The 17,736-nt window shown below is 42.7% G+C and overlaps 1 protein-coding gene across 4 annotated transcripts in view; it reads right to left on the minus strand.

The window, feature by feature from the left end:
* CD101 (CD101 molecule) overlaps positions 1 to 17,736 on the minus strand; it is a 33,052-nt gene that overhangs the window by 13,418 nt on the left and 1,898 nt on the right. For 3 of the 4 annotated variants that reach the window (XM_016124421.2, XM_016124422.2, XM_016124423.2), the window contains exons 2-6: positions 12,261 to 12,641; positions 10,582 to 10,998; positions 6,792 to 7,178; positions 3,042 to 3,425; positions 1,944 to 2,348 (exon numbers count right to left, since the gene is read on the minus strand). In XM_016124421.2, the coding sequence (XP_015979907.2) occupies positions 1,944 to 2,348; positions 3,042 to 3,425; positions 6,792 to 7,178; positions 10,582 to 10,998; positions 12,261 to 12,641 (1,974 nt within the window). The other variant, XM_036235031.1, reaches the window with a different exon arrangement.

Here is a 17,736-nt window from a genome sequence, read left to right on the forward strand (position 1 = left end):
TCTGTTTCATCAGAAAGACAAATGATAAAACCAGGCTTCTAAATCTTATTGTAACTTCTTGCTGACATTACTAAGTCTACTTTTGTAACTGCTTATTGATGTTGCTCTTCCTTCAATGAGCATCAATTAAGCACATACTATGTTATATGCCAGACTATTCCAGACTCTGCGGATACCTCCCCTCAGTGGGTTCACAGTCCAGAGGAAGAGACCGGTACAAGGACAGAAGCTTAGAGATTACAGGATTGTGTTACCCAAGTAGGATGAAGGTATGCACAAGAGGCTATCCAAGCACACACCACGACCACTAAACCAAAGCAAGGGAGTCAGGGGAGGCTTCCTGGAGGAGACGTCTCTAAGCTAAGTCTTCAGGTTAGTAGGATTTAGTCTGATGGAGAAGGGGTTAAGGCATTCCACGCAAAAGAGGCGACTTGAACAAAGACTTCGAAAGTAAGAGAGAACAAAGAGTGTTTGAGGAACTGCAAGAAGTTCAATGTGTCTGGAGCTCAAATTCAAGATGGAAGCAGAAGGAGATAATGCTGGAAAGTCATAATGTCCTGAATGAATAAGGACCTTGCATACCACGCTGTGTGAGTTTGGACACGAGTCGTGGATGACTCGGGCGTCCCACATAGGTCCCTGGTGGGTGATGGGGACATAGAGAACAATGCATGAGTAGCGGCTCTGGAGGGATAAGAATGGTGCATTTATGTTTGACACATTGAGCGTAGACATGTCTCGGAGGCAGTTGCACAGGTGAGTCTGGTGATCAGAAGAGGAGGCTTTCGGGATAATGGATTTGGGAGTTGCCAGTACATGGGTTGAATCCATGGGTAGAAATAAAGCCACTTCAGGAGACTACAGAATGAGAAGGGAGCAAGCTGAGGGCGGAACCCCAAGGGATGACTCAGTGGAGGAGGGGAATTCTGCAGGAGGATGAGAAGGAGCACTCAGAGTGTTAGGTCAGAAACCAAGGAAACCTCGTATCACGAGGCCCAGGAAAACAGAAGTTTCGAGGAGAAAGGATTGGGCCAACAACTTCGAAATCCACAAAAAGGATACATAAATTAAGTCATGAGTTCATCAGCAAGGGCCATGACCATCACCAAAAATATGGCTCAGCAGCAGAGAGAAAAATGACAGCTCAGAGCATGTCTGAGCCTCCGCTTTGTGGGTCAGGCACTGTACTGGGCCCAGTATATCTATGCCACCACCTCTAAACTGCACATCAGCAATTTATAGACGAGGTAACTCGGCTTGGACAGGTTAAATGCCTTGTTTCAAGCTATGCTGCTATCAGTGCTTCTCAGATCCAAATGACTTCAAAGGCTACCGAACACTCTGCCCTAAGAGAGTGAAAGTCACGAAAAAAGATACTTCACACAGTGGCACTCTGCCCGGGTTGCGTCTTACTTTTAACCTCTATGCTCTATTACCAACTGACAAGGTAAATTATATTTGGCTATAATCATAAGTTCTCCCTTATACATGGACACATTAAAGTAAGTGCATAAGTGTACTCTGGTGGAATTTATATTATCCACACACTGGGGAGACAGCCCAAACATCTAATGACTGGTGAGGCATGAGCAGGGATCAGTCCGAAAGACTGTCCCTCCACTGGAGCTGGCCCCAGAGGGCCCCTGCCGGGCCACGCGGTCCCTTTAGTAGCTGGCTGGTGGGGACTTCTGGGAAGATGGGGGAGGAACATGGATAGTGGTTACTCTTAGTGTAAGTATTTCAATGTTTTAGCAGCAAAGATGGCCATGCTGTGCATGCTAACTTAATGTGATTCTGGATGTCACTTCTATGTGGTTTATTTATACGGTACAAACACAGGAAGAAGGTACTTTATGCCTTCATTCTATAACTTATCTAAAGTCGGAGGAATTCTTTTTTTTTTTTTTTTTTAAAGCAGGGATTAATTTCAAGCGGCGATTTACCTGGGAAAGTGACGGCTATCTGCAGCGGGTGAGAGATGGCGGAAGCCCTCATGGGGCCACCTGTGTGTAGGGAATTTCTGTCATAAACTTCCGCTTTACACTGATACACGCCCGCCTGCTCCTCGGTGGCATCGTGGATTAGAAGTTGAGAACGAAACGAAGACTGTGAAACCTTCGATTTCCTTTGGAACTGGGACGGGAAGTGGCCCCATTCGATTGTGCCGTTGTGAGTGATTCGAATAAGCTGGTGAAAGGCTTGAGACCCAGCCGGCTGGAAGTGCCAGGTCACGGTGAGTGGCACCTTGAGGTCAGCGTAGTCAGCCGCCACTATGCAGGACAGGTCTAAGGTGTGGGTTAATGTCACTTGTGGTTGACGGCTCATCAGACTGACTTGTAAACTTGATTCTGTGGGCAGAAATGTGAAACACGATTTCTAATATGTTTATCAAACCAAAGTACAGTCCTGCCGACTTTTCCTCGTCTCCACCTCTGCTCATGGGACCTGCATTCATACATCGGGAGTCTCAAGGATCGGGGGGTGGGGAAAGCAGCCGATTCACAGTACAGTCTGTCCTGAATTGTGACCTTGATTTTCCAAAGCTGACCCTCCTCTCAGAGTGTGCTCAGCAGTGACAACAAACAGGCAGTGTTTCTCCGGCCTGCTACTTGGACAGCTGCTGTCGCGTCGGGGGAGCGCTCCCCAGCCCCAGCGGCCGGCCTCCTCCCCTTACCCCCACTCAGCTTCCATACACTCTCGCGCATGCTAGAGAGGCTCTGCAGTCCCAGGCCTGCAGCTGTCAGAAGCCTGAGTGTACGAGGCTCAGCCTCACTCAGCATATCTCTTCTACGAGACCACTCCAATTCATAGGATTTTGTTTTTGGCCTTGAATGACAACTTACATGTCACACCCTAAAGATGAGTGGACTTTAGAGATTCGTTGACAGACATGGTAACCAGAGACTATGCTCTGTGTCCTGGGGTACACATACCATAACTAGGGGATTCGGGATGACACGCCATCTAATGCCAAGGATTCCACAGCAAAAGAACAGTGCCGGTGATGTGCGAGTTAAGAAAAGGATTTCACTGACACTTACGCAGAGACTTCACAGTGACCGCTATCTTCTGAGTCCAGCTCTGCTCTCCGGCCTGGTTCCGGGTCCTCTCAGACACTCTGCACTCGTATGTCCCGCTGTCTGTCACGCTGGTGGAGGGGACCTCCAGCTGGAAAGATCCCCAGTCCGTCTTCTCCAGCCTCACGTTGCCGTGACTCTCGAGTTCCCCGTAGGAGTCACTCAGCTGCACAGTGCCATCCTGCTTCATGCCGGCCACTAACTGCGGCTGCGTCCGGCCCTGTGGGACGTGCCACCAGGTCACAGACAGGAGGCTTTCGGCCCCGTCCGCCTTGCAGAGAAGGGTTAGTGCTTCCCCTTCCCACACCACTGGCCGCTTGTTCCCGGTAGACATGACCAGGCTTCTTGCTGTGGATTATAGATTTAGAAGGAAAAAAAGCATTTCAGGTAAATGAAAAATTTTCTAAAACACAGTAAGAGCTCATTAATTAGAAATTGACTAATTTGTGACAAATTAGGCTGTTTACTCCTGCACCACCCCCAGGGGGGGAAAAAAGACTTTCTAAACACTTAAACAGTAGAAACAAGACAGCAGAAAGAACCTATTTACACTTAAACAATTTACAGTTTGCTCTTATTTTTAGTGATTTGTTAAATCAGCCCTTCCTTAAGAACACCCAATCGGGAAAACATCTGGCAATGTTTTGTTAGATGAGTTAGGGTGAGTGTATGATTCTCAAAGTAATGGAGTGTGTTTACTAAACTTTTAGTTTTTTGGAGTTCAGATTTTCACAGTTCAAAATGACCTTCCTCTCCCCGCTTCTCCTCCCGTAATTAGTATGTGTTTCGAACAGGTATAAGGAGTGTCGTTAACTAGATTTCGGCTCACAATATTACCATTAAAAACAATTACTTGGGGCAAAATATGCCATGCATGCGTATTTCTTTTTTTTTAAATTGTATGTATGTGTGTATGATGTATATATGCATGTATGATGTATGTATGCATGTATGTATGTATACATGCTGAGTGAAGATCCTTCTTTCATCTGAACTACAGTGTAAAACAATAAATGTAAATCTGGTTCCCAGATGGGAAATTCAAGACGTGTAGAAATGGAGACATTCATTCAACAAGCACTTCCTGTGCAAGGCTTTGTCCTGAGTGCTTTGTGGGCAATGCAAAGATACTTCAGGTGCTTATGCACCTGAGGTAGCCCAGCTTCATGCTTAAGGCCAAGGTCCTTGGGGCCAGAATTATCTCGGGCAACATAGTTGACCTCTCTGAGCCTCAATTTTCTTTCCTGTAAATACAGAGGTAGTAAGAGCACCCACCTTATCTCACTGTTGAGAGAACTAAACGAATGGCAGGCACATACATGCAAAGGGCTTGGCCTGGCTGGCAGAGTAAGCACCCAGTAAAGGTCAGCTATTAGCATTAGTATGTAATAATAGGCACTTAGTGAATGCAGAGGTAGTTCAAAGACAAAAGAGAAAAACAAAATAGAACTGGCATTAGCAATCTAAATAGGATCTAAATGAATACGCAAATTGTTCTTCCCTGCTGAGTGAGGAAGGAGGTCAGTCGTCTACTGTTTTATGTATCTATGTATGTAAGTTGCAAAGGCTGAATGAAGGTTAATGTCCACAAATAATATATATGCAAATCTGCTTCCAAATTTTGGGTATTACAGGCATGATTATACTTAAATTTTTTCAAGTTAAAAATAGATTCATAACTAAAGCCTAGAAATTAGAGAGAAATTGTTACTCAGAATCTTACTACTCTAATATAACCATTATGATCAGTTTTAACTAACATCAGTTTTTTTTCAAAAAAAAAAAAAGAGCTTTTCTTAGTTCGTCGTGGTCATTACTGCCTCTTGGTAAGAAGTAAAAAGCTTACAAAGTGTGGATAAGTTACACATTCACAGTGAATGTACCCCCTTTTGTTTAAAATATTCATAGAATGATAAAACTCTGCTCATATCTCAAGTAATGATTTGACTTTCGAAACTGAATGCACAGAGAATCCTTAATAAATTTGCTAATAACCTTTTCTGTTCCTACATATTAGACCCAGTTTGGACTCCAGCCTACGAGAAGGGCTATTTTTAGCTCTGGATGATCCCCCAACCCTTACGTGTCATGAAACACATCAGTAGGTCCCTTTGGTACGAATTCCCACATACTGAGTTTAAGAAAGGTCATAGATACGTTCCCGGAGAGATTTAAGATGCACAAAGCAAAGATTTAGCTCTGTGTGAATAGTAAACCACCTACATAGCTTTTCCTGATTCCTAGAAAGTTAGGCCAAATATTTAGTGTGAAAAGTAACACCAACGCACTTCCTGGCTTGCCACTCTAGGCCAGAGCTTCCGTGTCTTCATTCCAAGTAAACGGGGTGATGAAGAAGAGCAGGGAAGGAAAAGTTCTCTCTCTTCAGAGATGCTTCTTCCAGTTAGAAAGTAACACAAGGATATCTTTATTTTTTATTTGTTTTGTTTTGTTTTTTCCTTTTGGGTAAATCGATCTTTCTAGACTGAATTTAATACTCAGCCCAGAAAATCCTAATACAGTCAGCCCTCCGTATGCATGATTCCACATCTACTGATTCGCCAACCTACTGAAAATACCCCAAAAGAGAGAAGTTGCATGGTTGCTGAGATGTACTATGTAGTTAGGCCTAAGAAGGTCGCATTTGTGCTGAACATGCACAGCCTTCTTTTTCTTATCATCACTCCCGAAATGATACAGTATAACAATAATAAAATGATACAATTTACGCAGCACTTACATTGTATTAGGTATTATAAGCAATCTAGAGCTGATTGAAAGTATATAGGATATGCATAGGTTATATGCAAACATTGTGTCATTTTATATAAGGAACTTGAATCCACAGATTGTGGCATCCACACTGGGTCCTGAAACCTGTACCCTGCAGAGACCTAGAGACGACTGTATTAGTTGTGGATTTGTCTGTTTTCTAGCCCCACATGAAGCACTGATTATTCCAACATATTTCCGGTCATCCAGCCTTGATAAACTAAATGAGAGCTCAATGGCTTCTCCAGTTTCATGCCTACAGATATTCAGACCCATGTGGACGGGAGTCTCACCACGTCACAGAGAAATGTAGAGAAAAGAGTCTGCCCAATATAATTTCCTTCTTCATTCCTTGCTCTGAGTCACGCTTTGATGCAGCATTAAGACCTAGGGTCATCGCCTGTATCAAGTTAAGATGACAGAGGATAGACACAAGGCATCTGAAGACTGTCATAAGGGTGTGGGTGTGTAATGTGGGTGTTCATTCCCCAGGAAGGAGGCAAAGTGAAGCGCTTTCCTCCTAACCGACCCACATCACACACACACACACACACACAACGAAAAAAAGACAGAGAGAGGGCTTCATTACTAAAGGCGTTCTCTGCTTAGAGAAAAACCCAATGTATAAAAATTAAGACTAACAACAAATGGAATCGAAGAAGGGATGTAAGGGAAATCTAATCATATGTCATTATTTTACATTTGAGGAAGCCGAGATTTAGAGGTGTAGAGTGGTATATCCCTGGTCGTGACTCATTTAATGGCTCAAGAATGGGACTCAGGTCTTCAGCTAGTTTGGGTGCTTTCCTTTACTTTCCCCTCAAAGTGATGTGATTGGAACCTGACTCTTCGAGAGACCTCGGTTGCATCCCTGATGGTACCCTGTCCTCATAAAAGAGAGGATCCAAAAGCAGCCGGATGGTGTCTGGTCCCGGCTTCACATACCTGCTGGCTTCCTCAGGTGCACGTGGCTGTCTGGTGACTGCTTTCTCTGAAGCACCTGCCAGGAGCCCACCTGAGCTCTTGTCACCTCTGCCACAGCACATCTGTAGGCGCCTTCATCCTTTGGGCCTGCAGCAAAGATCTTGAGAGAGAAAGCCTTGGGGCTTAACTTTGAAACCTGGAGTTGTCCTTCCCTTGCTCTCTCTTTGTAGTCTTCTTTCAGGCCCAGGACTCCACCAGCATCAATACTGGCCATTTCCACCCCATTGAAGAGCCAAGTGCCCTGAAGCTGAGGGTCCCGGCCACTGCCCACTACCAAGCAAAGCAGTTCTAAGGGCTTTCCCGCAGCAAATGTGCTCTCGGTTGTAACGTTGACTTGAAAATCTCTCCCTAGGAAACAAAAGCAAGGCAGGTATTTAGACAGGCCACTGCATCTGCCCTTTCAGTAACAGAGGGAGACGATATTCCCTGTAAGGAGAGTACGGGCATTGAATTTCATGTGGGTTTCAGTTCCGAGGAGTAGGTAAGCCAAAAAAAAAAAAAACAAACGTCTAGAATCAAAAATGCCCATGACTATTTCTTAAATCACTCAGGAAGAAGAGCATACATGTTTTCTGAATGTAATCCCATTCAGCAGGATGTATACATAGATGTATAAAGTATACAGCACAGTATCTTTTTTAGTGAAAAACATAAAATATTTTATACTATGCTGAGTTACTAGAAATTGTGATTTCTTTCTCTGTTTGTTTGTTTGTTTGTTTGTTTTTTGGCTGAAACTATCCACTGGGATTTTCCTGCGTTAAAAGCACATGTGATATATAATTCTACAGCTGACATCATTCTTCACAGTGAAAAGCTGAATGCTTTTCCTCTAAGATCAGGAATGAGACAAGAATGCTCATGCTCACCACCTCTAATCAACAGAGTACTGGAGGTTGTGGCCAGAGCAATTATTCAAAAAAGAAATAAAAGGCATCTAAGTCAGAAAAAAAAGAAGTAAAATCATCTCTGTTTACAGATAACATGATCTTATACGTAGAACTTCCAACGGACTTCACCAAAACAACTATTAAAACTAATAAACGATTTCTGTAAAACTGCAGGATGCAAAATGAACATACAAAAAAAAAAATCAGTTGCATTTCTATACATTAACAATGAGCTCTCGGAAAAAAAAAATTAAGAAAAATTGGTATTTACAATAGCACCAAAAAGAAGAAAATATTTGGGAATAAATTTAACCAAGGTGGAGAATGATCTATATAATGAAAATTATAAAACATTAATTTAAGAAATAGAATTAATAGTGTTAAAATGTGCATACCACCCAAAGCAATCTACAGATTCAATGCAATCTCTATCAAAATTCTAATGGCATTTTAACCAAAATAGAAAAACAACCCTAAAATTCATATGAAATCACAAACAGCCAAAGCAACTTTGAGCAAGAACAAAGCTAGAGGTATCACACTTACTGATTTCAAAATATATTACGAAGTTACAGTAATAAAAATCAGTATGATACCGACATAAAAATAGACTTACAGAGAGAGTCCAGAAATAAATTCATACATCTATGTCAATGGATCTTTGTTAAGAGTGCCAAGAACACACGATGGGGAAAAAACAGTCTCTTCAATAAATGGTACCGAGAAAACTGCACAGTCACGTTCAGAAGAATGAAGTTGGGTTCTTATTTCACGCCATATAGAAAAAATCAACTCATAATGTAGTAAAGATTTAACCATAAGACTTGAAACTGTAAAACTACTAGAAGAGAAGAGAAAAGCTTCTTGAAATTAGTTCAGGCAATGGTTTTCTGACCCCTTAAAATCACAGACAACAAAAGCGAAAATAGACAAGTGAGATTGTATCAAACTAAAAAGCTTCTGCACAGCAAAACAATCAACAGAGTAGAGACAATCTACAAACTGGGAGAGAATATTTGCAAACTGTATGTCTGATAAGGGATTAATATCCAAAATATACAAGGAACTCATACAACTTAATAGCAAAAAAACAAATTACCCGATTCAAAAAAAACTGGGCAACAGACCCGAATTGACATTCCTTCGAAAAAGACATATATAGATGGCCAACGAGTATACGAAAAGATGCTCAATGTCACTAATCATCAGGGAAATGCAAATTAAAACTCTGAGGTATCACCTTACATTTATTAGAATTGCTATTACTAAACAAAGATAAATGTTGGTGAGAATGTGGAGAAAAGGGAACTCTTGCACACTGTTAGTGGAAATGTAAATTGGTATAGCTATTATGGAATGTAAATTGGTATAGCAGGGAAGTTCTTCAAAAATTAAAAATAGAACTACCATATAATCTAGCAATCTCACTTCTGGGTACATAGCCAAAGGAAATGAAATCAGTACCTTGAAGAGATGTCTGCACTCCCATGTCCATTATCCATAAAAGGCAGGATATGGAAACAACCTAAGTGTCTGTCAATAGATGAAGAAACTGTAGTATGTGTATGTGTTCACAACGGAATATTCGGCCAGGAGACAAAAGGGAATCCTGCCATTTTCAACAAAATGAATCGACCTGGAGGACATTATGCTAAGTGAAAGAAGCTAAACATGAAAGACAAATTCTGCAGGGTCTCACCTATATGTGGAATCTAAAAATGCAGACCTCATAGGAGCAGAGAGTAGAATGGTGGTTGCCAGGGCTGGAGGGAGTGGGGAAATGGGGAGATGTTGGTCAAAGGGTACAAACGTAGTTATGCAGATCTAATGCACAGCATGGTGACTACAGCTGATAACACTGGGTTGTACACTTGACACTTGCCAAAAGAGTAGATCTTAAGTGTTCTCACCACACACACACACGCACACACACACACACGCACGCCGTATAAGGTGATGGATATGTTAATTAGCTTGACGGTGGTAATTATTTCACAATACATGTGTATATCAAAACATGCTGTAAAAAAGCCATGTTGTACACCTGAAACATGTACAATTTTTATCCATCAAAATAAGTAAAAACAAAGATCGTTTTACATTAAAAAAATTGAGAGCTAAAAGAGAAGGGAAAAAAGCGCCCGTGATACGTCCCCATTGAACTCGCCGAGTATAACGTGAACACTTAATGCCATCTGGACAATTTTTAATGCAATAGAATAAAATTTCTCAGAGAGAGAGAGAGAGAGAACTACAGGAATCTGCCTTGGATCGTTGCCGTTAGGGTGGACATATACAGTTTTAGCGACCTCCTCTTACTGGACCAAAGCCTATGCAGAGAGGCCGGGAATCATAGCTGAGAGGCTTTCTGTTCACTTTGATGGAAATGCCAGTGGATCGAGGGGAGTAACACCATTCCAGGTGGAAGAAAATTTCTCCACTAAGACGAGACTTTACATTGGAAGTGACAGTGACTCTGAGGCCCAGGTGTCTGTGGTGACACACTTGACTTCAAATGTCAGCTCCACCTCTCAGCAGCTGGGCGACCTTAGGCAGAGCGTTTCACATGTCTGAGGCTCAGGCTCCCTGCAGAGTCTGGCGAGAACAGTAACGAAGCTATTTCCACACACGGCTATCTAACTGTTCAACAGCTCTTATCCCATAGAAAGCTTCCCGTGGACAGGGCCAAAACTAATGTCTTTCTTTAATTTATGCTTCCCAGATGACAAAAACAAAATTTACTCAAGCTTTCTAAATGACTTCTTTTGGGGGAATCCAACGAAAGATTAGGAAACAACAAAAATTTATCCCATAAATACGCACGACCAGTATATTAATGAATTTCTTGAGAAGGTAATTACCTGCTGGCTGGATCCACAGAGTCGTTTGATCTGTCTGCTTTTTCGTGATGAAAGTCCAGGTTCCATCTGGATCCTGAATCCATTCAGTTGCCTCACAGAACAGCTGGCCTTGATCTGAGGGCCGCAGGCTCCCTACGGTCAGCCTGAAGGTAGAGGCCCCGAGCTTGTCAAGCCTCACGTCACCGGCTACAAACCTCTCAGTGTACGAGGGCCCAGGGATCAACACAAAATCTTTGGAGAGGGAAATAATCTCGATGCCTTGACTTCTTTCTCCATCCCGCATTAGGTACCAGGCGACAGACAGGTGGGTATGTTGAGCTGTGGCTTTGGCAGCCTCACAGGTAAGTTCTAATGGCTCGCCTTCCTCCTTATTGAGAGTCTGGGAACTCATGGTGGCAGAGAGGGTATCTGGAATAACTGGAAGCAAAGGAATGGAGATCATTGGCTGGCCCAGTACCTGTCGGACTAGTCTCCTTAGATGAAGATGGCGCCCGGACCCACCATCTGCAAAGCACCTACTTTGAGTTACTTTTCCACCAGCTATATGCTTTCCCCACTGCCCACGGGGACACTGGCATCTATGTACATACAGTCTTTGGAACTTAGCAAAGCCGATGGCTCACCGATGTACTGACCCTGACTTTACATTTTTAGTGTAGACTTTAACCAAGATAGCTGCTCAGACACAGACTATTTAAAGGGGAAACGTGCTGGGAGCTGGAAGACCTAGTTTCTGATCCTAAATCTGTCCCTATTTGACTATATGAACTGGAGTGAGTCACTTCACTTCCTTAACCTGCTCCTGTATAAAACAGAGTTCTGAAATCACCCATTATGATCTATCATTCAGAGCCAAAATGCAACCCTGACCAAAGTTTTGATAACCACTCGACTACCCTACCACTCTCTCTTTACTCAAAGGAAATCACACAGCTTCAGCTTATGTGAAAGCAACACTTAATGGATGAATATTTATTTAGCAGCTACTCAGTGCTGGCCGCTGTGTGAGGGGCTGAGATCAACATTCTCTTCTCCTGGAACTCAGGGTGAGGAAGGAGCCAATTACCACATAAGCTGGTATGAATCGAGCATCAAGGGAAAACCAAGATGGGATTACTGCCGGAAACAGTCAGGCCAGGGCTCGCCAGAGAGGTAATGTCTAAACTGGGTCCTGAAGTGTACATTTGCTTGGCTGAAAAAGGGGTGATGAGATATCCCAGGCAAAGGGACAAAATGGGAGTTGCAAGAACGATCACTGTCCCCCTTTCGGTAAATACGCTGGAGAACAGTAGTTTGAAAATAAGTTAATGACTTATAACACCAGCTCTCTTATCGAGTTAATGTTCTGCCTCCACAAAGAGACCTAACATGGGGAGATAACCCAGAGCTTTGCCTGATGCTGCTGCTATTACCAAGCTAAGCTTAGCTGTGGACAAGGCCTTGGGAAGACCACACATGATCTCAGTCTCTGGGGCAAAGCTGACTGGAAAAATGAATTGAGAGTTTTGGAGAATATGAGATACCTATTTGTGACACATCTCCAAAATATCCAGAGGGGTGCCTGGGCTCTTTCATCAAAGCAAACAGCACAATGTAAAGCCGTGTCACAATACAGGGCGCTGTCACGATGGAGGCTCAGGCTTCTCTGGCTGGCTAGCAGAGACGGGTGATCAGCTTACCAATCAGAGTAGTCTTTGCACTGTAATTCCCGTAGTATTTTTCATCAGTGCTCGGTGTGTAACACTCATACTCGCCAGCATCTTTCATCTGGAGCTTTGAGATGTGCAAAAAGACCGCGCTGCCCTTGACCCTCTCCACGTAGATTTCTCTGCTTTGCACCCGCGGCGCATACACCATGTAAGAGAAGCCGGCATCTTTAGTGCTGATGATGTGGACTTCTCGGGTCGGAGCTGTCGGCAGGAAAACAGACCACTCGAAATGCTGCTCGGAAGGTCCCTTGTGGCCAGTTACATTGCAGCCGATGCTGACAGGGTAACCTTCAGCTCTAAACAGTGGTCCTTTCTGAACTGTGACTTCTCTCTGGCCAATGCTGAGCTTAGCTTGCAAGTAGGAGAAAGAAAGGGAATAAAAATAGATTAGTGCTCCATTTCCCAAAGTGCCACCTTATGGAGCTCCCTGTATTACAATTCGAGTAAATGAGATCTCAGGTTATTAGCTATAATCAACTCAAACGTTCAACACCTTCAGGCTGAGGAGCAGCGGAATGGCTTGATGAGTTAATTATTCTTTTATAACTTTAACTTCCATCGTGGTCTCTAGTCTCTTAAAAACAAGTTTAGTTTCATCAGTGTATCATGGTCCCTGCCATGAAGCGTAACTGCTTATCTAAGGGAACCGATTTAAAGTAAATACATTGTATGATAATTCGCTTTACATTATTTTATGGGGAAATTCAGCACATGCTTCCCAAGCCTCAAATTCCTGGGCACCTGTTCTCATAGAAGTGACTGCCGGAGAAGCAAAGTTAACAGCGCTGCCCACGGTCCCATGCTTTTTCTTGCTGGTTGGTTGAAACCATCTGAACCGCCTGGCCAGGTCTGATGCGAGGCTAGCTAAAATCAGCACCGGGAGAGACACCAGGTCTTCATTCCTATACCGCAGAGGTTTTTCTGTTTTGTAATTGTTTTTTAAAGAGCCAGTACAGCTTTATGGAAAAGCATCGTAAAGATGGCTGTCAAGCCCAGTAGGATCTGGGATCAGAATTAATTTTAGTTCTTCTCTTACCCCAAGATTTCAGTTGAGACGCTATGGAATGTTTCCTGTTGGGACAAATCTCAGGTATTAGATTTAAAGGGGAAAAGAAATATATTATTAAATGGTAACATTTCCTCTGCCGTACACATTTTCAAAATGGAGCATTTTCCAGAAATGAAAATGTATGCGTTGCTTTATTATGTTAATGTTAAAGGCTAGTTTATTTTGTGTTTACGGAAAGAGCAATGAAAAAATGACAGAGATGCCACAGGGTGAGCTCGACCTCGCCCTGGGGACCGAGGGCCCGCGGAAGGGGAAGACGAGGCAGAAACGAGGCAAAAAGGCACCTGCAGAATCCGCCAGGGAGTGAGCACCAGCGTGAGAGGTTCGCAGAGTCATGTTCAGAAGGCATGAAGAAGCGGCATGTCTGCTGAATTTCGTGACTCTCCGGGACAAAGAGTAAAAAAAAAAAAAAAAAAAAAAAAAAGCAGGAGTAAAAAAAAACGAAGTGAGAGAAAAGGGAAATGACATCATAGGGGCCATGCGAAGTCCGAGTCGAGGAATTCTGGAATACCGACAATTCTCATCGAAGGGGGCCGACAAAGAAAAATGGCAGAAAGGGCGAGTAGCCACCTGATGCAGCCAATGAAAACGGCACGTGCGTGTTCAACGCCAGACTGAAAATCAACCAACCAACCGAACGACCAACCACACGCATTTCCGGTAATGATTTAAAACATTCAAATTAATATATTTGAATTATGCCTAAGAATAGAAGTTAGACCATCCAAGAAAAATTTTAATTATTACTTACCAAATAATTATACTCTAGAGGAAATTCAAAACATGTTCAGCAACGCCGGCCAGGCTTATACACAGACCTTGGAGAAAAGCATGTACTGTGCCAGGCTATGCATGAGGGGCTCTCCACAGCACGCTGTTCATCATGGCCCCAAACTAGAGAGCACCCATATGTCCATCAACAGGAGGACAAACTCTGGTACACTCATAAAATGGAATATTATCCAGAAATGAACGTGGGTGAAATGTGAGTTGCAATTCTACGGATGGCTGTGTGTAACAGAACGTGCAAAATATTTTTTAATCTTTTTGACTATTCACGGAACAATTCTACTCTTCATAGTTTTAAAATGGACTAAACTGTAGTGTGTTGTTTAGTGATGCAAACATAGGGGTAAAAACATTTAAAAAAGAGAGAAGCTAGGAGTGGTGATCATGCCCATCAGGAAAATGACCGCACAGGAGAGAGGGTTGTGGTCTGCGGGACACATGGCAGGTAGACGGGTGCTGTAGGGTCCTGGCCATGTTCTCCTTGACCTGGGTGGTGATCACATGGCTTTTACCTTTTACTTATTGGTCAAATTGTGCATTAATTTTTATTAGCTTTCCTTAGGTGCTATATTTCATGATAAAAGTGTGGTTTCTGAGGTACTACCAACCTGTTTATATCAGGACATGTTTCCATGTTATTTTTGGTAGCAAGGCAACACTTCTTCAACGTTTTCCATAACTTTTCAGAGAGATAGGTACCACCTTTGAAATGTTTTACTGTGGAAACTAGCACTTCTTTTTTTTTTTTTTTTTTGGCCAATTTGATAAATATTAATTCAACCACTTATGGTATTTCTGATGCATCAGGAACCAAGATACAAAGATAGGTTTGGGATAATCTCTGACTTCTGGATTTTATAAGTCAGTCAAGTAGAATGATAGTCTTCATAGAGAGAGATGATAAAAATGCTCTGAGGAATTTGAAGGAAGGAGGATTCCATTCGTGAGGGGACGGAAACAGGTCACGTTTATGAGAGAGAGTATTAGAAATGAACTTGGGAGAACTGGGAAGATTATGACAATTTAAGTGGGGAGACAGGACCTCTGTGGTGAGGGGACTTCGTGACAAGACTGCATGAATAGGAATCTAAAGACTTGTTCAGAAAATAGGGAGTAATCAGTTAGATTAAAGGGAGAGTTGCACGAAGATTAATAGGGGAAGGTAAGACTGAATAGGAAATGTGGGTCCAGAGCATGAAGGACTTGACTATCATGATTAAATGTTTGGACTTGATTGATTAGGCAATGAGGAATCCACTAAGAATGTCTGAAAAGACGTAGGAAAATTAACCTGACGATTGTGTGTAGACTGATGAAAATTAGAAATAGACATCAGGTAATCATAGTAGCCCAGGAGAGAAGTGATGAAGGCATCAGGAATGGAAAGAAAGGAACGACAAGTTAAGAGCTCCTGTGGTGATAAAATATAGAGTTTTTCAGTGTGTTGGATGCTTGGAGGTAGTGGAGGTGGATGGAGAGATGAAAGGCATGAAGAAATCAGAGACGACACCCAGGTTTTATGAGGGTGACTGGGAGAATAACAGTACTGTTAACAGAAATAAAGATATCAGGAAGAGTTAGCGCTATGAGGAAGAAAAGAATGCATTTCATTTTGGAAATACTAAATCTGAGTATCACGGAATAAACAGGAAGGATACCCAACAAATTAATTGGACATAATATTTAAGTATATATATTTGTGCTTTCAAGTCTTCATCCTAATCTAATTCCTTCAGGAACTCTGTGATATTTTCATCTTCAGCAATGTCAAAACTTGTAAATGGTTGAGCCAGACTTGAACTCAGATCTGCGAATGCCAACCTCTGACTCTCCTTGTCCATTGCTTCTCATGGCTTCCTGTAAATGCTCCAGATTACTAGAAAAATCTCTCCATTTAGGGGATTGGATGAGGGACAAAACCTATAGAAGGAAGATTTGGGGAGGCAAGAGGACAGCCAGGTCACAGTGGCTTGGAAACCAAAGGAGGTAAAAAAGAAAGAGCTCGCCAGCCTGAGAAATGCTGAGAGGCTGAGGATTCTAAAGGCAGAGGCAAGTCCTCTGAGTTTGATGACGAGGATGTCGGCGGAGATCTCTGTAGAAGAGATTTCAATCAAGCCCAAGCAGCGGGTTTCAAGGGTCGGAAGCCACGGCAGGAAGTGTGAATGACTTCAAGAAGTTTCATGTAGAAGGGAAAGGGAAGAATAAGACGGTAGCTAGAAAGAGTTTCTGGGTAGAGAGAACCAGGGAGGGCCGGGGCGGCCACAGGTCCCTCTGCATGTTTGCAGGCAGAGAAGCAGTAGAGGGCAGAGAAGGACAAAGCCAGAGAGAGGGTGACAAATGGGGTAAGGTCCTAGTAGAGGCATGAGGTCAAGAACATGTCTGGGATGGTCCTGCTTTCTCAGAAAAACCAGAGATTGTGTAGATGTTTTACATGTATTCTTGAGGTGAGCAAGAATGACGGACAGAGGTTAATTCAAATGGCTATGCATTCGGATCACACGCCGAAGCGTCTTACTATAAAGATATCCTCTGTGGGATATGTCGTACACATCTCTCCTCCTCCTGAGGAGCGAAAACACCTTGAAGGACTGTCCTGTCACGTTCCCCTTTAATGGACGGTGGCTTAGCTACCTTCGCACGGCAGCTCAAATTTCCGGTGACTGCTGGGCACACAGCTCAGCATGAACATACTGCACTGCAGTCACACTTTGGAAAAATGAAGAATTCCTTGACTGTATTGGCTTTTTTCAAAACTATAACTGGGGCTGCCAAGTTTGCCATTTCAGTATTATTTGAATGGAAGCTATTAGGTTGAACCGTATAAAATGGCCCAGATTCGGACCTTTTTGCTACACAAAAACAGCCACTTCGACCAGTCCGCCTTATGCAAAAGCTACCAGAGAACATCAAACACAAGTAACTTCTTTCTTTGCACATGCAAGAAACCTACATTCTCAGGTTTCTGTCCATAAATTAGTGTAATTTTTTTTTTTTTCATGAATACAGTCTTAGCAAGACAAACGATAGCCCTTCCTCTGCAGGCTCCTCTGGTAATGGCTCTTATTTGTAAGACAGCTAGTCAGGGTGAGGGGTGACGGATCACAGAGGTCCTAGAGCTAAATCCAAGAGCTTATTTACCCACGGCCTTAACCACATCTAGCACCATATTCTAACAGGGTTAACCAGTCTTTCTATCTATTTAAAAAATAAAGTACAATAAAGTATATATTTGCTAAATAATGCAATTGATTGATTGATCATCATTTAATTCATTACTTTTGTTTTTCCCCTTCATATTTATGATGATAAATAGCAAAGTTTTTCGAGTTACTTCCTGATTTATGTGTTTGTTACATAAAAACTGTGGTTCTATACAAAATCAGTGTCAAGGATGAGTCAGAATGTAGAAGAAAGAAGTAGTTAACCCAGTTTAAGGTAATTGTTTCAAAGAGTCAAGGAAAAACTTCTAGCTTCTCCTTTTTGAACCTGGTTACCACTTTCTGCACCCCACAAGGCCTTCCTGCCTGCTCCCCAGAGAGAGGGAAACAGACAGACAGACAGACACACCGAGAGAGTTTGTACTTGAGA

This window comes from Rousettus aegyptiacus, unplaced genomic scaffold (genome assembly GCF_014176215.1).
Source record: "Rousettus aegyptiacus isolate mRouAeg1 unplaced genomic scaffold, mRouAeg1.p scaffold_m13_p_17, whole genome shotgun sequence".
In the NCBI taxonomy this organism is placed as follows: domain Eukaryota; kingdom Metazoa; phylum Chordata; class Mammalia; order Chiroptera; family Pteropodidae; genus Rousettus; species Rousettus aegyptiacus.